This window comes from Mauremys mutica, chromosome 1, assembly GCF_020497125.1.
Source record: "Mauremys mutica isolate MM-2020 ecotype Southern chromosome 1, ASM2049712v1, whole genome shotgun sequence".
NCBI lineage: Eukaryota > Metazoa > Chordata > Testudines > Geoemydidae > Mauremys > Mauremys mutica.
The window spans coordinates 197,344,662-197,359,486 of record NC_059072.1 but is presented as its reverse complement, the minus strand read 5'-3'; the positions used below and the strand labels follow the sequence as shown (position 1 = coordinate 197,359,486).

At 42.7% G+C, this 14,825-nt stretch overlaps 1 protein-coding gene across 2 annotated transcripts in view; it reads left to right on the top strand.

The window, feature by feature from the left end:
* Positions 1–14,825, top strand: part of GRIK1 (glutamate ionotropic receptor kainate type subunit 1) — a 240,982-nt gene that overhangs the window by 211,780 nt on the left and 14,377 nt on the right. For both annotated transcript variants that reach the window (XM_045002299.1, XM_045002298.1), the window contains exon 14: positions 10,138–10,363. In XM_045002299.1, coding sequence (XP_044858234.1) covers positions 10,138–10,363 — 226 coding nt within the window. The remainder of the gene's footprint in view (positions 1–10,137; positions 10,364–14,825) is intronic.

The following is a 14,825-nucleotide window of genomic DNA, read 5'->3' as shown; positions in this document are numbered from 1 at the left end:
GGCTGGTTAGTACTTTTTGCTACTACTTAAAAGACCCCAGTAAAATTCCTTAGCCCATTTTCCTCTCATTGGCCAAGAAAGGACACCACAATGCAGGGCCTTGAAAGATGAATCTGCACAAAGAGGATCTGCACAGTAGAACTCCGCAGTTGTGGGTCCTGCTCTATAGCAGAGGAAATCACTGCATACTCTAAGCATTGTGGAAATCAGAACAAGTTTTCCAAAGCGGCTTCGTTTTGCACTGGCTTTTTATGACACAAATAAGAGGGTGGAATTTTGCAGGCACAAATAAAGATGAATCAATTTTTTTAATTTTTTTTTTTAGCATTTATACATCTAACTGAGGTTTCAAATAGGTAATTAGGTATCAATGTTCTACAAAATTCACCCATGCTTGTGTGTGTCTGCAATTATATATGAATGATGAATGCTAGAAGTAATTTCTGTGGAGAATGGAGATGAATGAGTTGGAAGAATAAAGGTGATCTGGTGAAAGGTGCACGAAAAATGCAATTTCACATATCACTGCTACACATGCAATACAACTAATAAATTATATACAGTACCTCTTAGAAGAGCTAAAGAGATCATTGCCCCATTGTGCTAGGTGATGTATGAAAACAAAGTTAGGAGCCAGAGCCAGACCCTGACCTGAAGAGCTTACAGCCTAAACAGATCAGAGAGACAAAGGGTGGGAAGGGAAATAGAAGTACAGACAGAGAAAATGACTTGCCCAAAATAACATACAGTAGGTTAATGGAGTTTTTTAGTGTGTAATTATTTGTAAAGCATCAGAGATGTACATAGTACTTTACAGACATAGAAGAGACAAATCCATGTCCCCAGGGTGCGTTCAGTCTAAATGTTATACAAACAAAGATATATATTATTTATAACCTACTATGTGTTATATGCCACTCAACATTTCTGCAAATCAGACACCAGACTCTCAAGCCAGGCACCCAGAAATGAGAAATACAGAACTGGTGAGCAGCTGTGAGAGGCTGGTTTAAAGGACTTGCCTAGCATCACATAGGAACAATGGCTCAGACACACAAAGATACATAGGTACTTAAACCCCTAAATTCCACTGCAAACCACAAAACTGTGGCTCTCACAAAACCTATACTCAGTTGGCACCTAAGTTTTCAGGGTAAAAGTTCCCCTGGTGCCTTCATTTCCGCCTCTGGGCATGTCCCTCACAATAGGCATCTGAATGTCTATCTCTTGTCTAAGTCCCAGAATGATCCAGAAAATGGGGGAAGATAGGTGTTCCTCCCGCTACCTCACCTGTGGGGCCTGAGCAGAGGCTACCTATAAGATCAGTCCTATAGCAAATTTGTGAGAGAAGGTGGTAGTGTCTCCCTTATCACTTTTAGCCTAGTGGTTAGCACACTCACCTGGTATGTGGGAGACCCAGGTTCAGTTCCCCCCTCTCTGTCAAATAGGGGAGAAAGGATTTGAACAGAGATTTCCCCTCTCTCTCAGAAGATTACCCTAATCACTGAGCTATGAAACATTCTGATGTAGGCTCAATCTCTCCTGTTGAAGCTGTTCCACTGCAATTCCTAAATCTTTTTGCGGATCACTGTGTGTATCTGGGCCTTTGGGGCAGAGAAAGGGATAGAATCCAACCCTCCAGGGCGGCATTCAACTGCCTTAACCATGAGATCCTTTTCTTGTAATCCCCTGCCACATTCACCATGCATCTTCCTACTTCTGCACCAAATGGAGCAGGAATCCTATGGACAACAGTCTGCTAAACTACACAACCCTGATTCACCCCCAAAGCAGGTCCATTTTATGCACTGACTGAGGCAATGATCCTGTGGAAAAAATAGTTATGTGATCATGTAATTAAAGACTGTCATAATGCATATGCACAAGGGGGCTGAATTAAGGTTTCCCAGGCTGTCTTAGTTCTGGCATTTCCTAACTTTTGAGTGCTTGACTTCGCAACCTTGATAATGTTCTTTTAATATAGTTTTTAGTGTGTCATTTCCTAGGATTTTAAAAAAGTAAACTGAAAAATTAGAAGTTCCATCAGGTGGCATCACATTGACACCCACACGGGTCATCAGCAGGATTGGAACCTTTAGATCCACCACAAAGACCTCTGCCACTTTAGCTAATGGAGTAACCAATAGTAGCAGTAATAGGTGGGCCTCCTTTATGTGACCACAACTAAAGGGGAATGGGACACTTTGCCAGTAGGTTTCACAGATATTTGCTGACAGCAGGGGCATGGTGGGACTCAGGAATCTTGGGTTCCACTGCAGGCTCTGGAAGGGAGCATTATTTAGTGGGCACAGAGTCTTCTGTCCCACCCCACCAACCTGCCCCAGTACCATTCTCTTTACCTCACCACTCCCTGTCTACATTCCTCATGTTTCTCATCCCAGTCTTCCTGCCCAACCATTCTATTTCCCTCCTTCCCAGCTCCTCCTTTGATTTGCCTCTCCCCCCACCCCAGCCTCCAGTTTCCTCCACCTAACCACCCACCCACACCCCTTGGCTGCACTGGCTCCCAGTTCCAATCTCCCCCTCTATCTAATTTCAGTGAGCCCCTTTGGTCCTTCTCCCAAGTCCTTGTCCAGCCAGTCCTACAACCTGGCTTCTCCTCAGGTCGGTCTCCCATCACCTTGTTCCTCCATCCCAATGGTTCTCAGTTCCAGTCTCCTTGCCCAGTCTTCACTCTACTTACTTCCCAGTACCCATCTCTGCCCCTGACTGCCAGTTGCAGTCCCTGTCTCCCATCCCCCGCAATGCCCAATCCCTGCCAGGCTCCTTGTCCCAATCTACTCCACTGCTCCCCAGAGTTTCAACTCTTGTCCCCTCTGCATTTGAATCTGACAGCTTCCTCCTCCATGCTATCTGGGCTGCGGGGGTGGGGTGTGTGTAGGGGTGTCGTTGAGAGCACAGGAGACATAGGCTCCATACTCTCAGTTCAGGCGCCCAGACCCAACACAGCCCAGAGCCGCAACAGCAGGGAAAGTCCTGCTCAGTCCAGGCTGGTGCATGCCCAGTGTGGATGGAATTTAGGGGGAATTTAGCTGCTAAAATCTGAGAAGTCTTTATTGAGCATGTGCAAACTGTGATTTTTCAAAGGCTTATAACTTTCTCAAGTTTGAGCAGATTTTCATTAGGGTGTCAAGAGGCACATCCTGGACAAAGGACACTCCCTACAAAATTTCGAGTCTCTGCTCCACAGCATGGGGGCACTAGAGCTTTTCAAAGAAAAGTTCACCAGTATGTAACATGGACGAAGCAATTTATTTTTCTCTAGCCTCATTCTTGGAAACAAATAGTTTGGGCTAAAATTTTCCAAGGCAAAAGAAATCACCCTGAGGCTGACACTAACCATGAGAAATATAGGCCAAACAGTCAAATGCTGGCAAAGTTTAAAGCACAGGGTCTTATAATGGGAAGTGTCAGTCAACCTTATCAATAGGCAGTTCTACCAGCCTCCGCTGTAATTTTATATATATGAGTTATACATTACCATGTAAAGTCAGGGAAGAGCTGGCTTACTTCTGGGGGAGGAAGAAGGAAATGGTGTGATTTCCCTCCCCAGTGTTTCTAAGAAATCATTTCAGACCTGACCCTGCAATGTGTTGACAGTTCTCAACTCAAGGGACGTCACTGGGAGTTGAGGGCCCTCAGAGGATTGAGTTCTGTGGGCCCATCATGATTTATAGTAAAGAGCCGATTTTGCAAAATATTTCAGAGCCACAGTAGAGACAAAGGGCAGTTATATTTTAAATTTAAGCGCAAGCCTTCCTATTTTATTTTTTGAAATAAAACTTTCATAGGATAGAGGAGATATTTAGATATCAAAAAACATATTTCTCCCTAAGATGATACTGCAGTCTACTGGCATCAAGCTGTTTCCCAGCTTGCAATACTGCTAGCTGAATGGGGCACGGTGGATAATATGGTAACCAGCAGGGTGTGAGGTTCAAGTGGCTCAGTTAAAAGAAAGGCTTTGTCCCTCAAAATAGATTCCTAGGAAACTCATAATAGGAAGAAAAACAGATGGAGGGGAGCCAAGCTCACTGAACTAGACGGCTGCTGTAACAGGTGGGGGAAGTCTAGGAAATGTACAAAAATCTCCAGGCCAGGTGAAGCGGGAAGATAATGGTTTTCAGTTCAAGAGAACGTAAGTGCTCTGAGTTTAACGCGTGATCAGATATGGGTAGCCATAAAAGATCAATGATGATTAGGCTCACAGTGGAAGTTCTAGAGGGGACATAGGAAAAAGTCCTGTCCCTTTGCAGAAAGTTACTGTGGGGGAGATGTGGTCTTATTGAGTTCACAAGGCCCAGGGTTCCCAGAGGGCTATTCCAGACCAGTCGGGCTAGAAGGCAGTGAGTGGGTGGGGGGGATGGTATTGGGCTTAGTGGACTCAGGGAGTGCCCAAATATTAGTGCAGTGGAGTCAAGTCCAGGCAGGTAGTGTCCTGTCCACGAGCTGGTATGTTTTCTTGGGGAGAGACTAGGAGCAGTTTCCTCCCCTTCAGAAAGTGCTGAGGTGATCAGGGAGGTCACTCGTGGCCACCAAAATAGAAGCAAGGCATGCAGCAGCAGCCACAGCAGTGAGTCTGGGTCTTGTAGCAGCAACATAGCTCTTCAGGAGCTTAGCCCTGACTAGGTTGCAAGGAAAACAGCGCATACAGCGGGCACTCTTTAAAAGTGTATTCTCTTTTGGAAGATAATCCTTGTATTTAAAATGGGAAATGCCAGTAGAATCAATCTCTTTCAAACCTGTAGAAAATTTCAAGGCACACCCACTGTTCCAGACTCTCTTTGTGGTAAAAGATAGGTGACCAGGTGTCATGTGCCCCACATGAGACGCAGAGCCATTTTCTGGACTCTCCTTAGCAGTCAGTCCAGATTGAGATGATTAGTTATAATCCATGGAATGTAAGACATAGATAACTCCTTAAAAATAAAAAGAACTAGGAGGAGAGGCAGAAGTGGAAAGGGCCTGCAGAAAGAAATCCTAGGATCAGCTGGACTCTAGAGAAAGCCCAAGCTTAAATTTATAACTTGTTTAAAATAGTAAAAGGAAACCCGAAGAAGGGGGTATTTTTAGAAGCTAACAAGTGTATAGGGAATATGGTAGGAGCAGGTTGGGAAAACATGTTTACATCATTTGTCCCACGCCCACTCGCATTCCTGTTGTTGGTTTATAATACACACAGAATACAAACACACACACTTCTGAGCATATTTCCACTCATGTGTTGAATACCTTATACTAGCTTCAGTAGAAACTCCAGGCCACTACACTTTTCTCAAAAAATTTATTTTAGAATAATAGCAGCTTTAAGAAATGCAAGCATCTATCTCGTCTAGAGCTGTGCAAAGACAGGCCATTCCATTTCATGGCAGATCTGTTTCAAAATCTATTTTGTTCCAAGTATGACCCCCACAAAATTGAATTTCTCCTCAGAGGCACCACAGCACTCCGCATAGCAGGCTGCCCTGGGGCCGCAGACCTTGGAAATCTGGTTCCCCAGCAGCTGAGTAGAAACATGCTTGGGTTCCATCAGAACTGTCTCCACAAAATGCTTCAGTTTTGCTAAGTCAGCAAATTCTGATGAAAACCTGTCTCATTTGAATTTTTGCAACCAGCTCTTCTTGTAATTCTATCCGTTTGTTCTGTTTTCTCACTTTATTTTTGGCTCATCTATAATAACTGATGTTTAATGTCCCATTCTGAAGCTTGCAAAATCCTGCCTCCTGCTATGCATATACAGCTCCATTGAAATCAGTCAGTCCTGCATCTGCACCCAAAAGGCAGAAATTTGAATTTCATCCTTAGTGGAGAAATCTGTGTGTGAGAGGGGGCATGGCAGGGGGGTGGAAGTGGGGATTAGCGCAGCAGGAAGCTAGAATATCTCTCACAAACTCATCTGCATACAGAATACATTATTCCTATAACCTCTATAGGTCTGTATCAGTCTCAAAACTACCCTATTAAGTGTATCAGTTTAAAAAATATATTCCTAATTAGGGTAAAAAATAGCTTATACTAATTGAGAAGAAACTGAACAGATCTGTTTAACCTTCAAAGTTTAGCATTGTCCTCTGACTGAACAAATTTAAGAGTAGAATTAGAAGAACTATTAAGGCCCAAACTTCAGAGTCAAAGAAATTTTGCTTAAAAGTTTAATACTCAGCCAAGTAGGAAATCAATATCTAATATGAGCTGCCATGCAGAATAGTGTTTAATAAGAACATACTAACTCTACCCAATGAACCTAAAAATGGTCTGAGACAGACTGACAATATCCTGCACAAACCTTATAACATTAAGATAAAATGTATTGAATTAAGTTAAACCTTATTCAATTTGGGTTCATACTTTTGGGGGTCCATTGTATTAGAAAGGCAATTGTGTATGTGTTTGGTGGCATTATATGGTACCTTCTCTAGTAAGGAGGGAGATGCTAATGCATTTCCTTTGTTATCAACACTTTGAAACCACCCCCCTGAGATGCACATATACTAGTTCAAACTAGATTCTAGGGACCAACAGACAAAGAAAGGGGTTTTGGATAAATAGCCTGGTTTTAAACTGGCTCAGGGCTTTCTTCCTGATCCAGCAAACAGAGAGGACCCCTGGTTCACAGACAGCCCCAGTCCCCAGGGTAGGGTTGGAAGAACTGGGCCTATTGAGGCTCCATAAGACTGGGTGCTTGTTCTGAGTTGAAGCTGTGATGAACTTGTAACCACAAGCCAGTGCCTGGGGTGTGGGTTTAAAGAACTGCTCCTACCAGAATAGGTTTTCTACTGTAGTACTTTTTACCTTCAAAATAAAATAGGGTTGCAGAGAAAGAACTGTGTGGTACTTTTAACTATAGCAATTACACTTATCTCTGAAGACAAAGCCTCTCTCTGCTGGGAACAATGAAGCAAATGCAGGGAACTGTAAAGCCTGGACATACCCCAGTCAGAAGAGAGAGAGAGACAGGTCTCCGCTCAAGAGAGGCAACCAGAGGGAAGCTGGAAGCTTGAGAATGAACCAGTGAGCGGAAATACAGGTTCCGTTATCCCTGACCTGTGACATGGTCAGAAGAGTGTTACATCAAGACTATTCAGATGAAGGAAATGAGATTATGTGGTTTTACTACTGTAGCAAGTTGGAGGAAGGACTATGGGTTGCAGAAGGGAAGAATTTGGAGGAAGCACCAAGAAGTCAATCTGTGTGCCCTTGGCTAAGAATGTTACATTGCCATTGGAGCAGCTCTCTTAATAAAGAGCCAGCTTAGTTTACTGGGAACAGAATCCTCACATTACCCAGCACTTGGCACAAGAAATAAATACAGTAATCATTTTCAGTGTAGCCTGAGTCCCCAGACAGAAGTGCCCATGTCCACAGACCTGGCTACAGGCAGCACCATACTCCTGTACATTTTACTTTTCCTTTCCTTTTCCCCAGCCTTTCAAAACCACATTAGCCTGGAGCCTAACTACTACTAGGGTGGGGAGACAATGCAATATTCACAAGCACTCAGTAACCAGTGTGGGTAAACAGATTATGTCTTGCATCTCTTGCCGAAGCACCTAGATGCCTCAACCCAAGATTGGGGCTCCCATTAAGCTAAGCATACAAACTGAGGTAGAGACTCTTAATATCGAAGAGCCTGTGACATCTAAATAGACAAAGGGTGGGAAGGGGAAGCAGAGGCACAGAATGGTGAAGCAACTTGCCCAAGGTCACACAGCAGGTCAGCACCAGGCAGAGACAAGGAACAAAACCCTATCTCTTCTTGTACTCACAGCTCAGCACCCACTCTACTGCTAGCTCATTAGTCTTAGAAAGAGGTACTTCTTGGTTGCTGTAAAAATAGACGTTTAAAACAAGGACTCTTACAGCAGGGATTGTGTTTCTTGTTCCAGATTGAGAGAGAGAGAGAGTGTTTTTTCACTTGGATCCTTTCTGTGAGTTTAAGTAACAGAAAATGCACCAGGCTAAAGAACGAGTCCTTTTCTAATAGCATTTGCATTTATGTGACGAGAGGGGGGATGCTACTTGGGAAGCTGTGAAGTGTTTGAAATTTCAACAAAAAATGAAAATAAAACCTCCAATTCATTAATTACTCATTCTGTAAATGGAGAACAGACTTTCATTTAAATCGTTGATGGGGTAGCCTTAGTCAAATGATGCAATACAGCCTGGTTGTCTGTCTGAGTGAAAATAGAACAGAAAGATGTCCAACAGATGGAAACATCCATACCGCCAGTGGCTATGCAGGAAGTACTATCCTAAAGTGCAATGGAATGCTCTAGAGAATTAAAGGGAGAGAGAGAGAGCAGACACAAAAATGATGGCACATTGATTTTTGGCTAAAACATGATATTAATAAACTGATTTCAGCTGCAATGATGAGTGCAACAACTTTTCTATCCATGTACAAATGTGTAATTGGACCATACAGTTGCAGTAGTTTTTCATTTCTGTAAAATGGGTGGGAAGCTATGAAGCATTAAGACAAAATACAGGTAATATGGACAAACAATGTATAATGGTGCTCTAATCTCTAGACCAAATCTCAATTTGTAACTTTAAAAAAAAAAGAAAGAAAGAAAAAGTGTGTTTAATATAGCATGATTGAGTACAAAAAAAGAAGCAGGGAATAGTGTTAATACAGTGCAAACACTTTAGGTTTGATTGTAGCTACAAGAGAGAGGTGCACACTGAGCCTATGGGCAGTGTCTCACTGCCCCAGGGAGCTCCAGGAGGAATGGTGCTTAAGGCGGCATAAAACCTCTTGTAGCACCTGAGGTGAAGAAGGGAGTGAGCACTGGGCACCATCCTCAAGGATTGTGAAACCTGCTCACCACTGTGTTCAGTTCAACCCTTTCTCTTGTTCCCCTCAAGGGGCGCTAAGAAGGGAACAGTCTTTGAGCTCCCTGGGATTGTGCCTGGCTCTTAGATGAGGAGCATCAAGAACACTCCTTATGTACATCCTCTCCCTCCTCCGAGCACCTCGGCAGGGACCGGGCACAATCTATTCTTTAGCTTTATTGTTTAGATGGTATCATGTTACATGGCATGATCTGAAGCCCAGATCTCAACACATTAAGGCCCATACCTGCTCCCTTTGAACACAATGGCAAAATACTCATTGGTTTCAGTGAGAGCAGGATTAGGCCCTTTATGTTCGCTGTGGTGGGAGGCAGAAGCACAAGTGTATCAGGGCATCTTGGCTTTTAAGATTTCACTTCCTTCTCATATTGTTTCAAGCTTCCTTGTGGAGTGCACGACTTACAGACTACTGGCAACCGGATAAATAGTACCCTATTTATCAGCTTTTGGAACACGGTGTGGTACTACTGCCCAACGAAGAGGAAACAATGTCCCACAATGCAGCAATCTCAAACACTCGCTGTAGCAGGGTGCTGGTGCAAAAGCACCTAATTAGCCCCTGCTCAGCCAGCCCCAATCAGGAGAACTAGATTGGGGCTGGGGAAAAGGCTGGTGCCTGGCCTCTGGAACTGGCTGCACCTGGGGGCCTGCTCGTTGAAGAGCTATAAAGGCTGGCTAGCAGCCAGTGCAAGGGGGGGGGGAATGGCCAGGGAAGGGGTAGTCTCCAGGCTGAAGGGAGACCCCCTGTAAAGAGGAGACAACAAGCCTTGTAAGTTTGTACATAGTATCGCTGGTGGTAGGAACTGTTTGTAAATACAAGCCACGGGTGCTGCAGTGAAAAAAAGCCTCACAGTGCTTTCTTAAGGGAGCACAGACCCAGCAGGGGGGCGGCCCAGGAAAAGACCCAGTTACACTCGCTTACATGTAACCCAGCTAACTAATTCATTGGGATCATTGTAACATCTTACATTTTTATAGAGCACCGCTCATCCAAAAGGATCCCACAGCTCCTCCCAGGTTACATGGGAACACTGAAATGCTGGCACCTCTAGGGCAGGAGGCAGTAAGAAACTAGCTCACAGCACACTGCGAAAAGAGTGTGTGGGGGGGGAAACGCTTCCAGGGAGTCTGAAAGAGTCCTCTCTCTGTCCCTCCCAATTCAAGAGGTGTTATTGACAACATTCACGCTAAAGCATAGGAATGTTTTGCAAGTATACGTTGAGAACTAACATTTCTGCTGAATCCACTTTCCTTCCTTAGAAATCCAAAATATCAACATATGAAAAAATGTGGGCATTCATGAGCAGCAGGCAGCAGACTGCGCTGGTGAAGAACAATGATGAGGGAATCCAGCGGGTGCTCACAACGGACTATGCCCTGCTGATGGAATCAACCAGCATAGAATACGTGACTCAGAGAAACTGCAATCTCACGCAGATCGGTGGACTCATTGATTCTAAAGGCTATGGCGTGGGAACTCCTATTGGTAAGATGCATTAAAGATAATTAACGATGAGCAGACTTCAAGAGGTTCTGGGCAGTTAAATCTGGATGCCCATTAGGAACTTTCTGTAACTTTGAGCACCCAGGATCCTACTTTCATTCAACGTCTCCCCTCTTGCCTCAGCTACAGCAATGGCTCTACTCAGCAGGGGCAAGAGGGTGGCTTGTAAGCAAGTGAGCAAAATTAAGGTGTAGAGTGTGCCTTCAAGAAGCAGTCAGTTGGCCTGCTGCTCTTGTGGATAAAAGGTCCTGTTCACAGGTGACGGGGTGCCCTCTGCTCCTCCCTCCCATGTTATTAAACCATGCTAGCAAGCCAGATTACATATTTGTATATATAAAGATGGGGATGTGGGGGGAGAATCAAGGTAAATGTGATCTCCAACGTAGGTGCCCCTTGGAAAGCTGCATGAAACGAGACAGGATTGATGTCGCACCCTATGCGCCATTGCCTGTGCACTTTAGTAGAATAGTCTACAAAGTTTGCAATGATTTTTAGAGCAATATGTAGGGACTATAAGAAGCCATTGCAAGACTATATTCCTACATCAAGAGTCTCAGTGCTTCGGGTGCATTCTTAAACCCAGCTCCCTCACTTCTGCCAATAAGCAGTTGCCCTTTTCAGTGGATTTGCTTGCCTTGCCCCTGTATGTTTCAGTACTTTGCCAGTTGTACATATTTAAAGAGATAGGATATTTTCCACACAAAGTGGGTCCTTCTGCAAATGGACATTGTATAGCCAGTTCTTTTTCTAGTTTAATATATTTGTCCTGCTTAGTCATGCACTTGCCCCACCCATGTCTCTTCTCAGTTTACATCAGCGTAATTCCACTGACTTCAATGGAATTAGCTATAGATTTACACTGGTATAACTGTTCACAGATTTTGGCCTTCCAATTTCTTCTTTGGCCATCTTTGAGTGAGGTAGAACCACACGGAGTACACATACCCCTAGGGGTACATAGTGTTCTTCCAAGGGGTGCATCAACTCATCTAGATATTTGCCTAGTTTTACAATAGGCAACATAAAAAGCCCTAGCAAAGTCAGTACAAACTAAAATTTCATACAATGACTTGTTTATACTGCCTTATATACTGAAATGTAAGAACATTTATATTCCAGTTGATTTATTTTCTAATTATATGGTAAAAATGAAAAAGCAAGCAATTTTTCAGTAGCAGGGGGCTGTGACACTTTTGTCTTATGTCTGATTTTGTAAGCAAGTAGTTTTTAAGTGAGGTGTAACTTGGGGGTACGCAAGACAAATCAGACTCCTGAAATGGTACAGTAGTCTGGAAAGGTTGAGAGCCACTGAGGTAGGAAGCCTGCCCCAGTATATTGAACTCTGCCCAATCTTAGCCAGAATTCCCTAGAGACGATATTGTAAAAATATTTTTCCATTGCTTATGTGAGAACAAACTTCTCTGGCTGAGAAGAATGAACCAAAAATTTAAAATATCCCAAAATAAAGGTAAATACATGGCAAGAATTTCATAGCAGTTATAAAACTGCCATGCTTAAACTAAAAACAATGAAGGATAATTGGAACAGATGGTAATCCTCAGAGAATACATCCACTGGAAATGCAGCTGTGGAATATATTGTAAGATGTTTCTTGTATGATGAATATATTGTTTTAGAAAGATCAGTTAGGAGTCAAAGATATATAGAATATATGTACAAGTCTCCACATATCTTGAAATAAACCATTCTAATGTCATATGGGCAATTTTAATAAACAATTAAAAGTTGAAACTTGCCCTAGACAAGGTATGCTGCAAAGATACTCCCATAACACACATGAATTCCCAAAGGAAACGGGCTCAGTTGTCTTCTCCCAGTATCCAAGACCATCCCAATATGTTATTTCTAAGATAAACGTACTTTGAGTTCTCAGTATTTTTAGGACCAAATATTTAGCCAAGTCTGCCCTTGTGCAATCCTCAGAATTCAAATGCACAAACATGCCTACACTTTACAGGTGCAAACAGATGCCCATGCACTTCAGAAATTCTCATGAATGTGCCAAGTATGATCACAGTGTTGTCCTCAGACAAGTGGAAAAGAAAAATGTAATTCTTAATTTAAAAAAATCTGTACATGTAGCTGGGGACATGCATGGCTTTTAGCACTAGAGATGACTGGAAAATGGAAATCCCTTGCTGTGAAAAATTTTGCATCTTTGAAAAAAATTTCAATCAAACAGGGGTAAAACATCAAAACTGAAATATTTTCTGGGAAAGGTTTTCAAGAAAAATCTAATTTCAGAAGAACCAAAGTGAAATTTTCCAGGTTTGCAGCTGCCCAGCTGAAAGAGTCTTGTCAAATTATAAGAGCCTGACCCTCTGACACCCAAGTTGAATGTCTATACTGCAATTAAAAAACTGGGGCTGGCCCGTGCCCGCTGACTGAGACTCGCAGGATTCAGGCTAAGGGGCAGTTTAATTACAGCCTAGACGTTCCAGCTCAAGATGCTCTGCCTCAGCAACTCAGAAATTGACATGCCAAGTATGGCAGGCAGCTGTCATTTTGATTTTCCTGATGGAAACTGATTTGGGGTGGGGGGGGAAGGAGAGAGACTGAAATGTTTCCACTGAAAGTTTCAGTTTTCCACACAAAAAAAAAGGGTGGGGGGGCATTTTTCATTGGAAAAATCATTCCAACATTTTTCCTTACCAGCTCTACTTATCACCTTAGCATCTGAGCAATCTCTACAAGTTTAAAAAAACAAAAAAAACACCACACACCAAGGCGCTCTCTTCCTTCCCTAGCACAAAGAGGCAGGTATAAGGGACGTTCACTGTGTTGTTTCTATTAGAGGTTTTTAGTGACTGTGTAAGATATGGGTTTTGCATTTGGCTCTGAACTAAAGCAGCCAACACTTGTTTTTCCTTAGCACTTATCTGCTTAGTGCATTCTGAGAGGACTAGTGCATAGTACGTAGGTAATGTTTAAAAAAAAATTATGCAAAAGGGCATCTTAGGAGGAATTCAGTTGAACAAAGAAACGTTATTACATGCGTCAAACAAGCACTGATTTCCACAATTACTGCTGCCAGTGCCGGTGTGCTAGTAATTCTCATGCTAACTATTAACAGTGATTTGGGAGGTAGCTCTAAGCAAGCGGGTAGCTGTATTTCAACAACCTGAGAGGTGGCTTTTGTTAACAGCACCAAGGCCATAAATTTAATATTGAACAAAGAGGTATCAGAATGGATTTGTGTGAATTTTTACTACTTTCCAATAATAATTTTAAAAGTTCCAATCCAATGCTCTAGGCACACTTGGCAAAAATTCTAAGAGTACAAGTATAAATACAGCTGTCTCTGTTACTCCCAAGATTGAATCAAATAACCCTGCAGCAACAGAAACAAAGAATAGATGTTCCACACAATCCCCACACCAACCCATCTCCTTATGGTGGGGTATGGTGAGGAGAAACAGAGGAAGAGAAGAGTGACCTTGCAGTATACCCTGCAGGTTAACTCACTCTAGCTGTTGCAGGAACCAGAACCCCTCCTAAAGATTAGGCAGTTGTACTCACTTTCCAGGAGGCACTGCTAACTATATTTTAACTGGCAACTTTTAATTTTCTCGTAAGATTTTTTTTTAAAACTAGAATGCATGTTCATTAAAATAAGCTATTCTTATTCAGGGTATAATTTCCCCTTCATTTCTGGCTACCCAGAGCAAAGGATGCTGATCTTTGGTTACCCAGAAAGACTTTGCATAATCTAATATCTCTTGGCATCTGTGGTCTCAGCATATCCTACTGCTGGCAACAGACTGTGCTCTGAAAGCTATCTGAGGCTTGGCACTGCAAATGAATGAACTGGGATGTTTTTTACATTGTTTCTCTAAACAATATAGTAGACTAGACTAAAGGAAATAAAAAGCTCTGGTGGGTGTCTTACTGTATTCATAGTACAATTATTTTAATACATTTGTGTACAGTACCATAAGATGCATGGCATGTTAGAGAGAATGGATACATGGGGACAGATTTTCACAAGTATTTAGGCACCTAAAGATGTAGATAGGCTCCTAGTGGGATTTTCCAAATCACTTAGGCACTTTTGAAAATTCCACTAGATGCCCATCGTTACATGTCTAAACACCTATGGAAATCTGACCTACAGTCCCTGCTTTAAAGAACTCAATGTTGTTTACATTGATCAGGTTGGAAATTTCAGCCATCTTAGTCCGCAGCTAAACTTACAATTGTGGAATCATTACTTAGCGGTCTTGCTAATTGCTAAGCTAGTAGGTACGATGACTAGCCACACAACTAAGTGATTGACCACATTGGAGTTCTTCCACTCTCTAACAATACGGCCATATCTACACTACAAAATTAAGTTGTCCTAGCGTATTTTGGCACACAGCCACCACAGTAATTACATCGCTTGTGTGTGTCTACACTTTGCTCTTTGTGTCAGCGGTGTGCC